At 38.9% G+C, this 18,165-nt stretch overlaps 3 protein-coding genes across 4 annotated transcripts; 1 reads left to right on the top strand and 2 right to left on the bottom strand.

Annotated features, from left to right (window-relative positions):
• Window positions 1-565: 565 nt before the first annotated feature.
• On the bottom strand, window positions 566-10,679 carry LOC141813115 (calmodulin-binding transcription activator 3-like). Of its 2 annotated transcripts, none has more exons than XM_074701018.1 (13): window positions 10,411-10,679; window positions 9,756-9,875; window positions 9,477-9,592; window positions 7,902-7,990; window positions 6,794-6,836; window positions 5,792-5,966; window positions 5,546-5,668; window positions 5,133-5,458; window positions 4,193-4,579; window positions 3,517-4,082; window positions 2,863-3,439; window positions 1,103-1,426; window positions 566-856 (listed from the first exon to the last, which is right to left on the bottom strand). In XM_074701018.1, the coding sequence occupies exons 1-13, from the start codon at window positions 10,448-10,450 to the stop codon at window positions 710-712; spliced, it is 3,033 nt and encodes a 1,010-aa protein (XP_074557119.1). In that variant the 5' UTR covers window positions 10,451-10,679; the 3' UTR covers window positions 566-709. The 2 variants fall into 2 exon arrangements, with proteins under 2 accessions (XP_074557119.1, XP_074557120.1); XM_074701019.1 differs by having other exon boundaries at window positions 5,546-5,665.
• A 3,943-nt stretch (window positions 10,680-14,622) lies between these two features.
• Window positions 14,623-15,721, bottom strand: LOC141813118 (VQ motif-containing protein 9-like). The gene has a single exon (XM_074701022.1). The coding sequence runs from the start codon at window positions 15,719-15,721 to the stop codon at window positions 14,855-14,857; it is 867 nt and encodes a 288-aa protein (XP_074557123.1). The 3' UTR covers window positions 14,623-14,854.
• Window positions 15,722-16,274: 553 nt separating this feature from the next.
• On the top strand, window positions 16,275-17,357 carry LOC141813116 (uncharacterized). The gene has a single exon (XM_074701020.1). It carries the CDS (start codon window positions 16,275-16,277, stop codon window positions 17,355-17,357), a length of 1,083 nt encoding a protein of 360 aa, XP_074557121.1.
• The last annotated feature ends 808 nt before the right edge of the window (window positions 17,358-18,165 follow it).

The raw sequence follows: 18,165 nt of genomic DNA, 5'->3' as shown, positions 1-18,165 counted from the left end.
CACCGATTTTGAGGGTATCGAGGCGGGATGACCGGCCGTTTTAAGAAGTGCGTGTTGAGTTGCCAAACAGGAACCGTAGCGTTATTGGCATTTGCTACCTGTCAGCCTGCGGCTTGATCACTTGCCAAGGTTTATTTCGGCAGGGGCCCACGTTACACGAAACCTGGTCCAATCACAAAATAGATAGGCGGTGCCTGTTATTAGGGTGGGAAAAAATAGGAAAATTGCCTTTTTTTTTAAAAAAAAAATCAATTTTAGTTCCTGTCTTATTAAACTTTTTTTAATCAAAATATTCCTATTTTTAAGGCCTAGATTTGTCTTCAATCCTAACCGGTTAATCCACGAAGACCAACATTTAGTCATGCTTCTCGACCATTGGTCCACGTTGACGGGTGACAGTTGAGTGGTGTTGACTAATTGTCGATAAGCATTGATCCAACGTTGACCAACATAGTTTGGGCAAATTCAAAGGAAAGATTAGAACCGATCAATAAATTGTAGTCTTCAAAGAACACAATTTAAAGCTTAGATCGAACAATAAAGTGCGAGATTTACAGGGAAGGAAAAAAATACTAATCGGACTTAATTTTTACAAACCAATTCTTTCCCATGGTACAAACTGCAGTCAAGGTCACTCTACATTTCCTTTCTTTCGATATCGAAATGCTAAATGCACTCCCAATCAGTAGATGGTAATTTACATTAACTGTTAAAGAACTTGAGGTGGGTCTAAAATGCTCAGCCGATGTTGAGCATTGGGCAGAAGCATGTCGTCGTCCCACAACTCTTCGAGCTCAACCATGAAGTCGTCAGCCACGACCTCCTCGGACTCGTTTGTCATGCTCTCTTGCATTGCCTGCGAAAACCGGCCGAGTTAAGAGGAGCAGATTAAGTGCAAGGTATACAAAGTGGAACAGCAACAATTTACCAGATGAATAAATGCAATAGAATCAGAACAATGTGATCTAATCTTATCTTCTAATGAAAGCAAGACTCAAAATAAGCTCCATACGAACAGATAGCCAAATCCCTACTGCCGTTTGCGATATCGTATAAGTTGGCATGTAATGTGCATGAGAACAAAAGCTAGAAGAAGAGCTACCTTGGATTCTTGTAATTCAGTAACGACAGCTAGAAGTCTTTGATACTGTTCTCTAGCTTCTGGATACTGAACCATAGACTTTACCCTTGCAAGTGCTCTCTGCATCCTAACCTCAGTCTGTTTTCTGCCTTCTTGTAGGAAATCATAAGCATCTTCCTTAGCCGATGGGCATTGAATGGAAGAGCTCTCCATTGGGGTTTCAGACCGAAAACCACGCAACCCGCTTCCTTTTCGTCTCCAGCGGAGTATAATTTTCTCCACGATTCCTACTGACCAAACAACGTTTTTAATGCGTTTCCTCACTTGGTGACCACGTACATGAGCCTGGACAAAGTGTATCCAGATTAGGAATGCATTCAATTAATAAGTAATAGTTGACAATGAGCTACTTCACCAGGAAAAAAAGAAGCAAAAAGGTGATTAAAAGGAGAAAACAATCAACATTTTATACGTTGCCTAAATTAGGATTAGTAAACTGAGAAGAGTGTTGGAGATCCAAAACTGACCGGTAAGGCAGAACAACTACTTTAAATATAGCAGTAAAGTTACAGCAAGAGAAACATAGTATCTAATAAGACTAGTTCCGATGAAAACTTTGAAACGAAAAACATCAAACTTCAGTCTGTTCAAGAAGTCTTATGGTGACAAATAACTTATACCAAGGCAAAGGCTTCGCTGCAGAAATCATCAACAGGCTCCAAGATGATTACAGACAAGTATTAGCAGTAAACATGACTAACAAAGCATACTAGAAGGCAGATGGACAAAATTAAAGGACTATAAATCTTTGCTGGATAAAAATGAGAAAATTCTATTGGTTGGATTGGATTTGAGCAATGAACAAAACTAGAAGCAAATTAATTATATCAAGAACTAAATCTAAAGCAAGTATCAACTGGAGCAAAGAATCCATGGATTAAAACTACTACTGTATAACTTATTGAACACATTATCATTTTTTGTCCTTTGCAATGTTAATGACCAATTTTAGGCACCCCATAAGTAGTGAAGTGAAGAAGCACATTCTTATTAATTACACTTAATTTAGTTGTAGCTTGGATTTTATTTGAAGAAATAATCATGTTACAATTGTAATGGATTATGATATCATTGCTACTTGATCGCCATGAACCAAGGTATTAGAACACATATTTTAAACAAATAGTCAATGTAACAAATCTTGTAGATGAAGATTATAGTAATTAGAACACGTTTTCCATAAGCTGGAAAAGAATTGTAAATTATCTATCTGGCATCTTTACAAGAGTAATATAATAAAAAAATAATCCTAAAACTTTTAATCCGCAATAGATGATTGGTCTCTTCTACATGGGATCTGGCATTCACAGTTCTCTTAGCACAACCAAGTTTATAGTAGTTGCTAGTTCAACCAAGTTCATAAGAGTTGGGAAAGAATTATAGACAAACTATATATGCTGCAAAAGTTTATATAGACAAACTATATATATATATATATATATATATAATAGAGAGAGAGAGAGAGAGAGAGAGAGATGTAAACATCATAAAAGTTTAATCCCAAAACAACTTTTCCAAGAGACTCTTTGTCAACGACAGTAGAAAATCCTCATTGCTCTCTGAAACATTTTCCATTCAACACACACATGCACATTGAGCATGCACAGAGTACAGGAGATAACTAGCTTCAGCACAAGCAGCAATAGTATGAATGAGTGCATGACAGCAAGCAAATAAGGAAGGAGAAAATAATACCAAAGTGAATATTAAGAAGATCAAACCTGGATCTTGACCACTCGTTGCCTTAATATTAGAAATTCTTTTCTCCCTTTCCACCCTCTAAATTTGTTTTGTATACGAATGGCAGCAGCATGCAGAGGCATATCAGACTGTCCTGGTTTTTGTGACTTAATAGATACAAGTGACAATGCTTGCTCATCAGACATTCCAGACTTATCATCCCCACTCTCAGCAAGCTTCTTTCTGTGAAATGAATGCACTCTAAAGGCTTGGTATATCCGAGCTGCAGCTTGAGAGGCATTGCGAACCGCAGTCAATGAATCCTTAAGTGAAAGCCCAGCCTGCATATCACCATATGGAACCTCAAGGAAACTAGGTTCTGCAACACATGCACCTGTTAAGGTAGTTAAATTTGGTATTCCATTGCCTTTTGGCTCGATAGTGAGGACAGAAAGATGGCTGGTCAATGATGACTCTGCAAGAAAACCAGCAATGCCTTTATGACCATTTGCTGATGCTAAGTCGGCGGGAGTTCTCCCAGAAGGATAGTCAAGAGTTGGATCAGTCAATAAACCAGGTGATGCACCCATTGCAATAAGCGCACCAACGGTACGCTCCCTGAAAACATGGAAGACAATACGTTGGGCAAGTACAAAAATCAACATGTATAACAACAAAACATCAAGGCAACTCACCTGCCACTAAATGCTGCCCAGTGAAGGGCAGTCCACCCATGCGCATCTCTGAAGTTTATGTTGACGCCTGCAGCTACTGTTGATTCTAGAGCCCAATCATATCCAAGAGCAGCTGCCAAATGTAGCACACCCTGGCCCTCCTCATCCCAGATGTTGGGGCCTTTACCATCTTCAGCAACTTTGTTCATAAGCCAAATATGCAGCCTCTCTTGTAATGATGTTTCAAGAAATTGTTCTTTTGCATTTTCAGAAGAAAACCCCAGAGAGAGTAGCTTACCAAGACGCAAATGAAGAAGCATTTCATTTGTGTTATAAATATAAGCCTCTCTCTCCTCTATATGGTGAGCATCACTTTCACGGAATTCAAACTCTCTTACTTCACTGCAAGCAAGCCTGTTAGAACAGGTCACATAAAAAGGAACCCTTCCACATTTATGTGGTGGAACGCTGCAGCAAAGTATTCCATCTCCTACAATCTTTGCTGGAACTTCAATTTCCCCAAACATGCATGACCAATTAATTTCCTCAATATCATCATTCTTCAAAAATTTCCCAGTAATTAAAACCTGTAACATATATCAGTAAGAAATATAAGAAATGATGAAGTATTCCAGTATCAAATTATACGGGAATACTTAATCCTTGATCAAAAGACATCAATTATATTCTCAAATACCTTACTCTCCGATCCTGAATGAACCCAGCTGGGATAGAAGTCAATTATACTGAAAAGCTGATCTTGTGAAAGTGAAAGACTCATTATGTATGCATCTACAGACCCTTGATTTGTAATGTAAGAATCTCCAACAACAATATCACTTCCTACAGTGCTCCAGTATATTCCAGAATTGGCTTTTGTCTGTGAGTCCACAACCTCCCCTAGTTCTTTGCTCATCCACCTGGAGAAGCTATCATACTTCTTCAGACCTTCACCTTGTAAACTGGAGAGGTCCAATGACAACTGCTTCAAAAGGGAAGGGCGATTATAACTTCCATCTACAGATGCATCATTTTCTATAGCAATGCTTGTTGTAATGGTTGAATCAGTGTCATCATCAGAAATCTGGGGGAGAAAGACATTTCAAATGAGAATGATGTAGTAAAAAAGTAAGGGAATTGCCAATGAAGAAGTTATCAAAGCTTAGAAAGAACAGAGGGAATATTTGTTCAAGGTGGCATACTTCCATCCGTTCAGCAAAACTCTCAGGTGTCATAAATGATAATTAATTTCCATTAATGCCTATGCATTTATATCCATATGATCTTTATAGATATGCTTCATCGAGTAACAGAAAACTATGCAATCAACGTAACTAGATTCAGGGAAACAAAACATCAAATACCCAAACCTCATGTAGTTCAAAATCATTACTCATTAGTACTGAACATGTGGAAATTTGAAAAGAAAATTGGACAATCTAGTGTAGTCCAATAGATCAACAGCAGCATGAAATATTTCTATGAGTTATTGTCAAAACTTAGACATACAATTACAAAAAATATTCTCATCTTTCATTCAATATGAAAATTACAATGGCAAACTTAATGTGGAGGTAACACTCAAAACTGTCAAAATCAATTAACAGGAATTAATTGAGTACAATAACTGATAATACCTTCATTGCAGATTTTCTTAAAGCACTGCAGTCATCTGGCCTAACGTTGATATTATCTGAAGATAGTTCTCCATCTATGGTAGCTTGAAAGTTACTATCAAATATCTCTATGGAAGGCTCTCTAAAGCCAACTGATGGCTGGTGAGATGGCATTTGGAGTGTTGTTGCATGTTGCAGAACTTCATTCCATGAGGCTATATCAAACTGTGGTTTGGACGCAATAAATGCAGACTGAGAACCTGTTCCATCCAAGTCTTTGCTTACATTTCCCTGCGTAGAAAAATAAAGCTCTGATTTTGGTTCTATGTACTGTCCTTGAAAATCACCTGGAAGGTTTTTAACAGCATTACTACCAGTTAGACTTCCATTAACAAATTTAACTGAAAAGAAGTAACAAAAAAATATGCACTCACCTTGACCATATATGGAAGGATCAAGAACAGAAGGGTCCAATAACTGAACACCCTTCATTTGTCCACCATCATACTGCCACATCGTAGTGAAAGTGTGGTGTCTGGAACTTGCTGGATTATCTGCTGCATTGAATTTCGCTTTAGATACACTGAAAGAAAAAAAAAATGCATGATTGGAATATGAATCAGCGGATCTATATTTAGTGTAAGATGATGCAGAACAGTTTATGCTGGTGCGGTTGATACCTGATTCAGCATCTTCATAATCTAAATTGTGTACGCTGTTGGGGCTTTCAACATCGGTTACTTGTGAAGGCAGGTGGCTGTGGTTACTGAAGGAATTAGAAGATGCAGGACTCTCAATAGGGTTAACTTGTAGAACTTCAACATCTCTAGTGCGGCTGGAACTTGGTTTGTGGCCCTGGATATGAAACAAACACATGAGCAGACAAATTCATCATATCTTCAGTTATAAGGAGTCAATAATCTCCGTACAGGTGCTCATCCTAAGTGTACTGGCTAATCAATAACTACTAGTCTATGCTTAAATATAAAAAGTAACTGCCGTAATACTCAAGCTAGTGTAGCAATTCAATAGTCTTTTTCTTAAAATAAAAAAAATGATGTCTACTAGACAAGTTTTAAACTACCTTCAAGTAATCAAACATTTCTATGCTAGAGAATACAAAATAGCAATCAATCAATTTTAAAAAATCATACAAGAATTGTTTGCCCGCAATTGACCAGAGACAGCATATGAACTTTGACAATGCTGAAGATTTAGCAGATGAGTATGAAATTAGTCATAAGATAACAAGGGCATCCCAAGAAGAAGACAAGTTACATAAGAAGCTAAGAATTATAGACTATTATTCAAAATGGGGCACAAGTATTAAACATGGTCGTGTCGGATCCAAGCCTCTCATAAGGTCTTCTTTAGGAGTATCTACACATGATTAATTGGAATGCTGGATGTTGACTCAGAAAGGCATTGTCAAGAGTTTCTATCTAACACAAGTATGGAGAGGGTAGATAGAGAGTGTCAGAGATTACTGAATAGGTAAAACACACATTTACATCTAGTTCCTCAGGATATCAAACTGCAAGAATATATGAAAAGAGATATTAAGTAGAGGATCACTAAATGCTACAAAACCATCTAGGTTTCAGACTTTAAAAAATATCAAAATTTACTATTCTTAAAAAAAAATAAAACTAATTAACTCAAGGCAATGGGCTAGTTACCACCTTCACTTCAAGATAGTGGACAAGCACAATGTGCATCAAGTCCCTGCATAAATCAAAATGGTGGGTTGTCAAATAATCAGTGTTCCAAAGCACAATTAAAATTAGCAAGCAGATTTCAATTTAAGAACATAGGTTCATATATGCTAGTAATTCAAGAAAGTGAGAAATACTCACAAAGAAGATATCAGTACGAAGAAAGGGGAACAAAAGATCAATCTTCTTAGACCTAGGTTATTTCTAGTTCCTATAAGAAGTATCCTTTTTACTGTTGTAGTAATTATTCTTTCCAACCATGTCTGAAGTTTCCCATGCTGAGAACATATATTCAACCAAAGTAAGGATATATTATCAATACCAGTATCAGGCTAATACCAAATATAATTCATGAAGATATTTTAAAATCAAGTTATGAGTCTACTCTTCAAATTATGTCCACCGATGTAGCAAAAATCTTTACAAATTCTTGCATTAGAAGAACCAACTGCAATAATCGCCATAGGAGCACCAACAACGAGGCAATTTGCAGAATTGCATTTATGCAACATTCCATAATTGGATTCTTCCATAACTAGAACCCACAGGTCTTTAATTTGGGAAAACTCAGGCATGATTGCCAGTATAGGCTCTCATAGTCACCAACTATCATATAAAAAAATGTTCTAGCATAACTCCTTTGATATATTTGAAATTTGAGCAGCAATGTACAAAGTAAACATCAGAGGTCAATAATTATTTAAACAGTTATATTTGAGAAGAAAGAATTCAAAATAGCGCCATTTCATCATTTTTCCAGATGTTAGTCATTATGCAAGTAAAAATTAATCCATGAAATATTGAAACCATGGATCATCTAAGAAGAAAATTATAAATCAATTTCCCATATCCAATAAATCACCCAACTATTGTTAATGTTGTAGCATAGCTCTTTTACTTTTGTTTGGGATTCGACCAACAATTTCAAAATAAATGTCAAAGGTTGAATATGATATGTTCAAGAAGAAGGAATTCAAAGGAATACCAACTCATCATTTTTTTTCTTTGCACGGTAGTTATTATGCAGCTGAAATTTGCAACAATAGATCATACTAAGAGGTAAATTATGACTCACTCTTCCAACATCCAATAACTCCTCCTCTGAAAACTTTCATTCTCTTCACCATGAGCATAGTAGCAATGAAGCACATCAACACTCCCAGCCTGAAAAATGTTAACATTTAGGAAGCATGCAACAATATAGAGCATTCAGAAATTAAACTATGCCACATCCTACAGAGAATAAGAAAGGAATTCATGTAGCTTGTTAATGTAATTCACTTCTAAGTGAGTTAACCTCTTTGTACTGGTGTGCTTAGAGCAGTTAAGCAGCATTGATCGATAATAAAATTAGAAGAAAAAAAAAAGATAATATGGAAATGTCCAAAAATGATTAACAAGCTCCACAAATTGAATCAACTGTGCGTGAGGAATAAAGTACCATCTAAGGGAACTTTACTTGCCAGAATTAAAATGAGAAGATAATGTTTTGGTTGATGTAGCATTACAGAGCTCAAAATGGCAGATAAGACTCATTTAGTTGATGCTAAACAGTTGAGAAATATGAGCTTGTCTACAGGGGTGTACACACGTAAAATTATTTTTTACCACGTTATCAAGGTTTTATGTGGTGCATTCTATTCAAACATATGCAAACTTGCATAGAATGGATGGTATGCCAATCATTGTTACAAAATTTCCTATAGCCTTGAAAAACCTGGGGAAAAGCCATGCTCTTTGTTTGTGGAATTTTGGATATGCCTGCTTACATATGTAAATAAAAAAAAAATCTAATATGACAAAAATGGCAGGGCATGGTTAGCTTTCTTTGCAAAAATGAAGATTATTCTCTTGGATAGGATTTTCCTCTGTTTCTCTCAACATTTAGGTGTGTTTCCTTGGAAGGATAAAAAATAATATAAGGACGGACAAGCAGAAATAGAAAATGAAGAGGAACAAAATGATATTAGCTTTAGTTGTGTATTCTGTGAAAGGATGAAACTAAGAAGAGAATAAGTTTTCTAGTATGGCCTAATTTTTTCAAAGTTAGAGATTGGTTAATAAACACAAAGGTGACAAGTGGGCTCAAATAAGGGTAAAAGCCGAGGTGGCAGCAAGAGATAAATGAGTGGCTATCATGATAGTTTTTCATCCAATTATGGGCCAATCATGGAGTAAAGAAGAGAAAGCCCTCTGCCTCTTTCTCCTACTCTCCTTCCTATTCTTCCTCTTCCTATGCCTCCTGATCAATGCTGACTAACACCAGCTTGTGCAGACTGATGTCAACTAGTGTTAATTAAAAAAAATCATTTTTGCACACCAAGTTGTACTTTTGTTTTACCCCCAATGGTTTTAGCTTTATCCAACTTTGAATATCTGTAATTATATTTATTTCATTACTTTGTCTACTTGTTGTTTTATTGTTTTGACTCCACCTTTAGTTAATGTTTGTAAACATATAACTTTGTTTCTTCCTATATATAACAGGAAATTACATAAAAAGTGTCGAACTGTAGATGATAATCAGCTAAGGATGTGAAATTAGGGTGGATAAACAGCTTAAAAAGACCATGTTTGCCCTAAAATATTCTCTCATTAGCAAGTCTTCAAACAATATGCATAGAGAAAGCATTGACCTAACATAATTTACCTTTAGTCTCTCATGAGCTTCTTTTACAGTCTTCCCATCCTTCTTCTTTCTCCAATTATGACCATCTTTCCTGAAGTATCTCAATATTTTGCGATCAAAGAGGAAAAGAGATCCACCTGGAGAACATGACAAATGCTGATCACTAAAACAGCATATCATGACAAAATATGAAGGAAACAACTGAACACCTAGAATCATAAATCAAAATTCTCTAGCCATCAACCAATGCAAGCAGTTGATGACTACAAACAAAGTTGTAGCAAACATAGAAGGCCATACTGGGTGGTTTATTTGGTGGTTCTGGCGCAATATTGAACTTCTTGTAGTTCTGTAGTATTTCACAAATTTCAGCAGGGCGCAACCACCGGTGTTGTGCTTCAACAAGTATCTGATCAATGTCTGTACATGCATAATGAAATTACAGGATCATCAAATACAAAAAAAATATATAAACATAAGAATGCTGTCAACCATCTAAAAGTTGAGAAGGTAACTACGCCATCACTAGTTTTGTTTAGCCAATTAGTGAACGAACAAATCAGTGTTAAATATTAAGGCCAGACCACTGTGTTGAATCATCAACAGAATTCCCAAGATTTAATCCATAAAAACTATCACCATATGCACCAACACTGGAAGACCCAAACAGATGCCTGGTTTGCTTTTTTAAGAGAGCCAATATAAGTAAAAGATCGCAAACCGATACCCCTGTTTTTCTAAATGAAAACAGTGAATTTGCAGGAAGCCAATAAATAGATTTTTTTCGCATATAATAACCTTTAACATGAATAAAACGATGATAAACCTCTGACTATTAGCGGCTAATAATCAACTTGATCGACAAAGAGACACCAAATCGACGACAATCAAACCCCATAAATGGAAGAAGAAAGAAAAAGCAAACGAAGAGATAAAACGAAAACCAAAACAATACCAAGCTGAGGGGTCAACGAGAACCGCCTGGTATCCGCCATCAAACGCTCAGTAAGATTCAGGAACCCCAAACTCGACGTAGAAACCCCAACGCCTCGATCATCAAATCAGAGCGCCGGTCCGTTCGGCGGAGCAGAACCACCGGTGGATCAGTTAACGCCGGGGCTTGAAGAACCGGATCGAGCCGACAATTCCACGCCCAGGATCTTCAAAAATCCACGAAAAAGTAGGAATTTTCGCAGCGCAGAAGAGGAGATCAGGAATCAGGATCGCGAAATAAATAAAGGGGGAAAAGTTGACAGCGTGCGTGCCCTTCCAGGAAGGAAGCAGCACTGAGCCGCCGACTTGGAACAAAGAGGAAACGTTTCTGGCGCAATTTACTACAGTACCCCTGTCGAATCAAGTTCCGACCGACGCGTGGCCGATTCTTGTTCTGTCAGGCGCAACGGTTGGCGCATAGGTTGGTATATGCGGGGAACGCTCTGAATGGTCAAAGTGCGGCAGCGAGTGGGCGAAAGTAACAGGACGCTGTTTTATTGCACTATTTGACGGCATCTGTCGTCAGCATCTCGTCGTTATCAAAATATATATATGCCAGTCCCTTTTTATTTTATTTTATTTTATTTTTTTTAAATTATATATATATATATATATATATATATATATATATATGCTAGTCCTTATCGTCCGTTAAAGTTGTGAAGTAAACATTTACGTCGAGAGAAGAAACTGCAAGGAACAAACAAATAATAATAATTATCTATTTTTTTCATTACAATTTAAGTAAAAAATAAGGATCGCGAGAAAGAGAAAGCTTCAGGGAAAAATTATGAATTTAGATGCGATACAGAAGGTACAACGAGCACACTACTTTAATAAAAAAATAAAATTCGATACTATAACTCTAACGATTTCATATGATGAATTTTATAATTATTTATAAAAAATAAATTAAAAAATTATAATTAATCATCAAAATTTATTTTTTTATCTGTTTTAATAAATCTATTCAGTAATAACTAATTTCATTATCTTAACTATAACAACAAACACATTTCGTGTCTTACTCTTTTCTTTTGTAAAGGGTAGAATTCGCCACCTTACCACCTTAGTGGTCCCATACGATCGGTCCCACGATCATATGTGAAGAGGTAAATTGAGAAATTGCAGTTGGTCACGACGCATGAGGATACAGGATTCAAACTCTTACCCTCTTCTGCAACTCTGTTGCATCGTAACCAACTTAGCTATGCCCCAGGGCTAAAACTATAATGGATAAATTTTTTATAGTAACCGGCCCCACCGTCGAAACGGTCCCATATCAGAAAACCTTCTAAGGAATTTTTTAGAGGTACGGTACCACTATGTTGATAAGAGCATATTACCGAAATAACACCTAAATCAACAAATACATGTTGCTAAGACTTGAATCGCACAACACTTCAATCAACAAATACATATTGCTAAAAGGATTCAAATCCGAAATCTCAAATAACATATATCTTCATGCTTACGTACCGCAGGGGAGGGGAGGGATAAGAATGAATAGCAATGATGAAAGTTATCGAGTAGACACCACTTTATTTAGCTTAGTGGGTCCGGGGCAAAAATAAGAACAGACGTCACATGCTTAATTAATCATCAAATAGGAAGATGATGTAACCATTTTTATTTTTAAAGTTAACTACTACATTATTTATCAACTAATATAATACTATTACATTAATAACTACTTAAAATAATTTTAATCAAACTGATGAAATATATTTTGAGATTTAAAATTTAAAATTATGTAATAATTAATTAAATAATTGCTACAACTAATTGATTGTGTTTTTTATCTATTTAAATAATTTTTTATTTAAATTAATAAAAAATATTTTAATATATAAAATTTTAATTAAAATAAAATAATTAATTTTGTATATTATACCAATTAATAAATAACTATTACATATTGCAATAGTTATTTAATAACTACTGCAATAACATACCATTTAACAATTACAACTATACAGTAACTTGCGAGACAACTATTACAACAGTTTTAAAATGATTTTAATAAAATTTAAATTAACTCAAACCAAATTGATAAATAATATTTTACCATAAGAAATATTTTATATATACTAATTTTAATTAAAATAAAATAATCAATCTTGCATATTGTAGCAATTAATGAAGAACAACTACTACACATTATACATTATAACAGCAGTTACTATACTAATCCTAAAATAAATCTAAAATAAAAGATATTTTTAATACAAAATATCTAATAAGACATCCTTTTAACTTTCTTTTTTTTTTTGGGAAAACTAAACGTCCTTATGAGATTTGCATAATGTGAGACATCCTTGATTTTTGCCCCTACTGAAGCATGCAAAAATTCTATTGTTGATGAAATGAAATTAGTTGTCTCTTTTGCCAACAAATTAACTAAATTGTTACATAAACAACTGAGACAGAATATATATAATCCCGAGAGAACTAAAACAAAGAAACACTAAGTGGCACACAAACACAAACTAAAACAATAATTATATACAACTTCTAAGAAATTGTCTGCAATGTAAATGGAGAAATCAAGATTTAAGCCCAAGATACAAAAGTGCTTTTACTTGCGAGCAAGGTTATTAAATTGTGGTGATTTGTAGATCGTTAATTGAATTGAACCGTGTTCAGAATAATGCAACTTTTCCTTTGAAGAAACAAAACTATAGACATTCACAAATTCATAAAACAATACCTAACACCTACTGTGGCTGAAGAATAGGATGGCTGCCCTGCCAATTTGAAATTTCCAGCAGTGAAAAATAGAGTGTTCTGCTTGCCAAAGAATAGGTTACTTTCGGTGTTGCACAGTGAAGGTGAAGCACAACAGATGTTGCTTTGCTCGTTGGAATTTCACACTCGCCATCATCGGCTGTAGTTGAGAAGAACATAAGGAGAAGGAACACCTGCCAATGTTGGCCGTTGTAGTACCTGCAGAAGGCCTTTGTTGGTCGTTGTTGCATGCTGAAGAAGCAGCAGCAGCAGGTTGCTTGCTGAGATTTCACTTGCTGGCATCTCTTCTTGTGGAGAAGGAGAAAAAAAATGTCACACATTCATCCTCCAGGTATGCTAGTTGAAATCATTCACTAAGGATGGCGTTCGCTGGAGCTCGCTTGGATGCAATGTCACCTGGAACTCACCCAAGGGAGACATCGCTGAGGAGATGTCATCAATGAGCCATCATTGACGAGCTGTGAGGATGGGAAGTGAATGATGAGTGCAAACATGTACAAACTTTTAACCCTAAATCACTGTAGTATCTTATACTTATCCGATTAAACATAGTTCTCGAATTGTGAATCACCTATTACTAACCATATCGGTCTTATCAAACTTTGAATCAGACTGATCCTTGGTAGATTCAGATTCGACCACATGGTTCAAATGGTTTTACACCCAAATCAAATCAAACAATTCGAAACATAAATCACCCGATTATGATAGGATTGAAAAGAAATAAATCTTCACCTTCTTATTCACTTGAATATTTGAACAAAGACAAGAACAAATGGATAGTTGTTTATTTCCATCATTACATGAAGAAGTGAAAATTCTCCCCAAATCTCCCACCTAAGGTTAGGGATAGTTTTGAGGAAAAGAAGAGGTTGAATAATTGAATGATTCTATACCTTTTCTTCCTCTCTAAATGCCCTTTTTAGTAAATGTACAAAAGGAACTTCACAGTCTTTACCATCAGTTCTCAATTATTCATTCCACTTTCCAACCTTCCAATTTTCTATTTCAACAAACACTGCCAAGACTGCAAAACCTAAACTACCTAACCAAGTCAAATTTTCCTCATTATTTGTGTGAATGAAAGTGACAAGTCTCAAATTCTTGACTAATAAACTTTTGCACATTCTGAAGGTCATTTAATTTCTTTTTCCTTTCACTTTGAACATGGACAAAGCTAATTGGAGACTGAGAGCCATCATTTATAATGTCTCTCAAGGTTTCTGATTGACAAAAAATCACCTGGAAAAAATCCATGAGATCGAACTATTTCATACTCTACTGAGACTATTTGAATGTGAGGAGTCTGGGACAAAAATATTCTTCTGAACCCTAACATGGTAAATGGTGAGAATAAAACAAATGCAAACTGTTAAACAGCTAAACTTATCATGCAACAAATGCAAACAAACATAACCCTTTTTTTCTATCTCAACATTAAAGGAATCTAATTTGAAGGTTTTCATAGTCATATAATGGATATCAAGGTCATCAATTTTCGCCCTTAACATCAAATGCTAAGTTCTTAAAGCAGTTAACTATTTTGAACACAGTACACTTACTAGCACATAAAGATGAAGATGTATCAGTAGCTGACCTCTGGCAAAGAAATGGACTACCTTTGGCGAGGAGGTTTGAGAACCATGGCGATGGAGTCATCAGGGATCCCCAAACCTGGGGCTTGGTACGTGCACTCCCGGCGAGGTCGGTAATTGTAGCCCTGGTGCCGCCATCATCATCTGATACGCCGTCTGCACCGATAAGAGGCATCCGAACCCCAGTGGCGAGCTAGGAGGCTGGAGCATCGGCGGCACTGTAGAGGATGGAGCATAGAGTGGAAGGCCGGCGCTGCCACCGCGGAGATGGCGCATGTAAGCTGAGATCGGCGACTCGGCCGCAGCGCTGACTGTCGGAAGCGGCGGCAGCGGAGACAGCAGCGGTCGCGTCCAAGGATCCATGGCAGGCAGCGGCAGGACCGGGACGAGGGGCGGTGGAGAACGAAGGGTAAGATCGGCGAGTGGCGGCGGCCGGATGCGGTGGAGACGAGAGGTTGGGGCTGCGGATAGGGGCACGAGGGAAGCGGTCGAACAAGGACGAGGAGGATGCGGTAGAGGCAGCTCTGCAGGCGTCTGGCGGATCTGACTGTGAGCGGGGGAGCCGGTAAGCTTCTGGACGACGTCGCGGAAGTCGTTCTTATCGATATTATAGACAGGCGGCTGCGGCTGCGGCTGGTAGGGCGGCCCTCCAGCGCAGGCGCTGCCACTGGCACTCGTCGCCACCTCCGGAGTAGCAACAAGTTTTTCAGCCACCTGGTTAGGATTGGGATTAGGGTTTCTGGGAAGGGGCTTGGAGATCTTGTAAGAGGCTCGGTTTAGGGCCCTGAGTGAGCCCGGTAAGCTGTTACTACTCGCCTTCCCGACGCTACCATCGCTGCTGCTCGAAGTGTTCGGGATCACGGTGGCGACGTCGTCGGCGGCACCGGTGGCGGAGGAGGGAACAGCAGAGCGAGGGTCGGTGTTCTTCATCGTTATCTGTGCTTTCGGCGTTTGAATCTTATTTTGTTTTATTCTCGTCTCTGAAAGAAAAGAGAGTTAACGCCAACCTCCAGAATAATAATAATAATAATAATAATCCAGACTTTCCAATTTTACATATAGCACCCAATTTCTCCACAAATTACGTAAGGGTGCCCACGGCGTCGATCCCGTTTACTTGGGGGGATGTTGGGTGGACCGGGAGAGGATGGACTGGGCTTGATAAAGTGGATAAATAATTTAATACTTTTATTATCCTGTTTATTTGAAATGAAGATATATCAATATGAAAAGACTAAAATACCCTAGGACGCAAAAGGGAGACCGGACACGATAACTCTCTACGGGCGGTGCTCCGCCCACCTCGGCCTCCTCCCTAAACAACTCCCGACTTCCTCTCTCCTCTTCCAATCGATCACCTTCTAATCTTCCCCGTAACGAACTAGCGCGATTGATTCCTCCGCCGAACCCTACAAACTCGTCGTCCATGATCATCAGTTCCGTTTCAGAGCAAGTTGATGTCCTGACTGTGAAGGAGACGATAATGGCGATGGGAGACGAGTGCGAGGTGGTGCACCTCCAAGAACAGCTCCAAATTCTTTCGCAGGAGCGAATCCGAGCCCTGGAAAAGCTGGAGGAGATGCGGTGGATGATGATGGCGCAGTGGGAGAGCCACGTCCGGACGGAAGGTCGCGTCGACGAGCTCGAGTGCGAGCTCGAGAAGTCCAGGGAATCGGAGCACCGCATGCTCGAATCGTTGACCTCCAAAACCAAGCAACTAGAGCAGACCAAGATCCTGGTCGAGGAGATGAAGCTGGAGCTGCGGATGCTCCGCAACGCTTCGAACTCGCCTCGCAATGGAAGAGACGAGGCCGGCGCGCTGCGGACCGAGCTCCGCCTCGCGCTGGCGGCGGAGGAGAAGAGCAAGCGCGCCATGGACGGCCTGGCGCTCGCGCTGAAGGAGGTCAGCACCGAGTCGGGCCGGCTTAAGGGAGAGCTAGAGGCCGCGCGCGGCGAGGCGGAACGGGTGGGCACCGCGCTCCGCCTCGCGGAGGTGGAGGCAGGGCGGCTGAGGGCGGAGGCGGAGGAGTCAGTGGCGGCGTGGCTAGGGAAGGAGGCCGGTTTCCTGCAGTGCATCCGGACGTGCGAGGAGGAGCTGGAGGCAGTGCGGAGGGACTGCGCGCGCGCGAAGAGGGAGCACAGGGACTCCCGGGAGGAGGCTTCCAACCTTCGCGACATCGTGAAGCAGGCGATCAAGGAGGCGTCGGTGGTGAAGGAGGCGCTGGAGATCGCGCGGCGGGAGAACGCGCAGCTGCAAGACGTGCTGCAGGGGGTGCGACGGGAACTGGAAGAGACCAAAGCCGCGGAGGCTGCGGCCCAGCAGAGCGTCAGAGACATGAAGCGCATGCTGGTGTGGCCGTCGCCGGCCACCGAGCAAGGGCTGCAGGTGAAGCGGGCGGCGAAATACGCTTCGGAGAACTGGCGGCACCGGTCGGCGGGAGGGGAGCTGTTCGACGCGGTTGAGTACTCGCCGAAGCAGAGGAAGACGACGGCGGAGGAGAGCGCGGCGGCGGAGGGCGGGAGGGATCCGCCGATGCGGCAGAAGCTAAGAAGAGGCAGATTCTGAAGCGTAAGCAGCAGTTGTATAAATTTAATATATTAATTAATTAATGGAAGAAGCAATGGAATTGCTCCACGTTTGCTTCATTTATCGTCCGAGTATAATCGATTACAATTTCTTAATGCTTTTTAAATTTCGTTGAATTTAATGGAAAAGAATTCATACATCATAATTTATGTAATTTTTTAAAGGAAAACTGTAAATAATTAGATTTTTAGGCCACTGCTTGATCAATAACTATCTTGATTTCATTCTCAAAATTTCCCCAATTGTATGTTTTATTCTTCGACTGTTCATACTTTTTCTATTATCGTAATGCTTTGAAAGAATAATTTGTCCCTTCTGATTAGCTATAATCACACTATCTTATAGTTTAATAGTGCATCATCTACTCCCGTAGCATAGTTAAGTTGATTATGATATAGTAAAATTATTGAAATAGACAAGGATTGAATCTTAACGAAATCAAAATAATATCTTTCTCCATCGTGATCAACTGTAACTTCTCGATTTACCTCATCACAGATAATCATGAGACCGACCATATGAGACTGCTGGAGTAACAAATTCTACCTTTATTATTAAAATAGTGCACCATCTTAGTTTAATACGATCATCCTTAAAGGGTCATGCATTTATCGGCCGTTGGATCTCCGTGTTCATCGTCGCTTTTAACTTGATCGTCCGATTCAATCCCCGTCGTCCCATATGCCTCTCCACGTACATGTTTAATTTCTATCCCTTCTTCAGTAAAAGATGAAATTCACCATCTAACGACACCACACGATCGGCCCCACGAGTCTAATTTCTATCC

Source organism: Curcuma longa, chromosome 20 (genome assembly GCF_044706935.1).
Source record: "Curcuma longa cultivar G26 ecotype Majalengka, Jawa Barat chromosome 20, ITB_CL_G26_1.1, whole genome shotgun sequence".
NCBI lineage: Eukaryota > Viridiplantae > Streptophyta > Magnoliopsida > Zingiberales > Zingiberaceae > Curcuma > Curcuma longa.
Note: the sequence above shows the minus strand (reverse complement) of the source record. Positions and strands in the feature narration are given on the sequence as shown.

Bases quoted from the DNA above. Each gene is read 5' to 3' on its own strand.
- LOC141813115 (XM_074701018.1), bottom strand. From the start codon at position 10,450: ATGGCGGATACCAGGCGGTTCTCGTTGACCCCTCAGCTTG. The intron at 5,669-5,791 runs GTATCAACCGCA...AATTCAATGCAG, and splicing joins TTATGAAGATGCTGAATCAG to CAGATAATCCAGCAAGTTCC. The intron at 3,440-3,516 runs GTGAGTTGCCTT...CCATGTTTTCAG, and splicing joins TGGGCAGCATTTAGTGGCAG to GGAGCGTACCGTTGGTGCGC.
- LOC141813118 (XM_074701022.1), bottom strand. From the start codon at position 15,721: ATGAAGAACACCGACCCTCGCTCTGCTGTTCCCTCCTCCGCCACCGGT.
- LOC141813116 (XM_074701020.1), top strand. From the start codon at position 16,275: ATGGCGATGGGAGACGAGTGCGAGGTGGTGCACCTCCAAGAACAGCTC.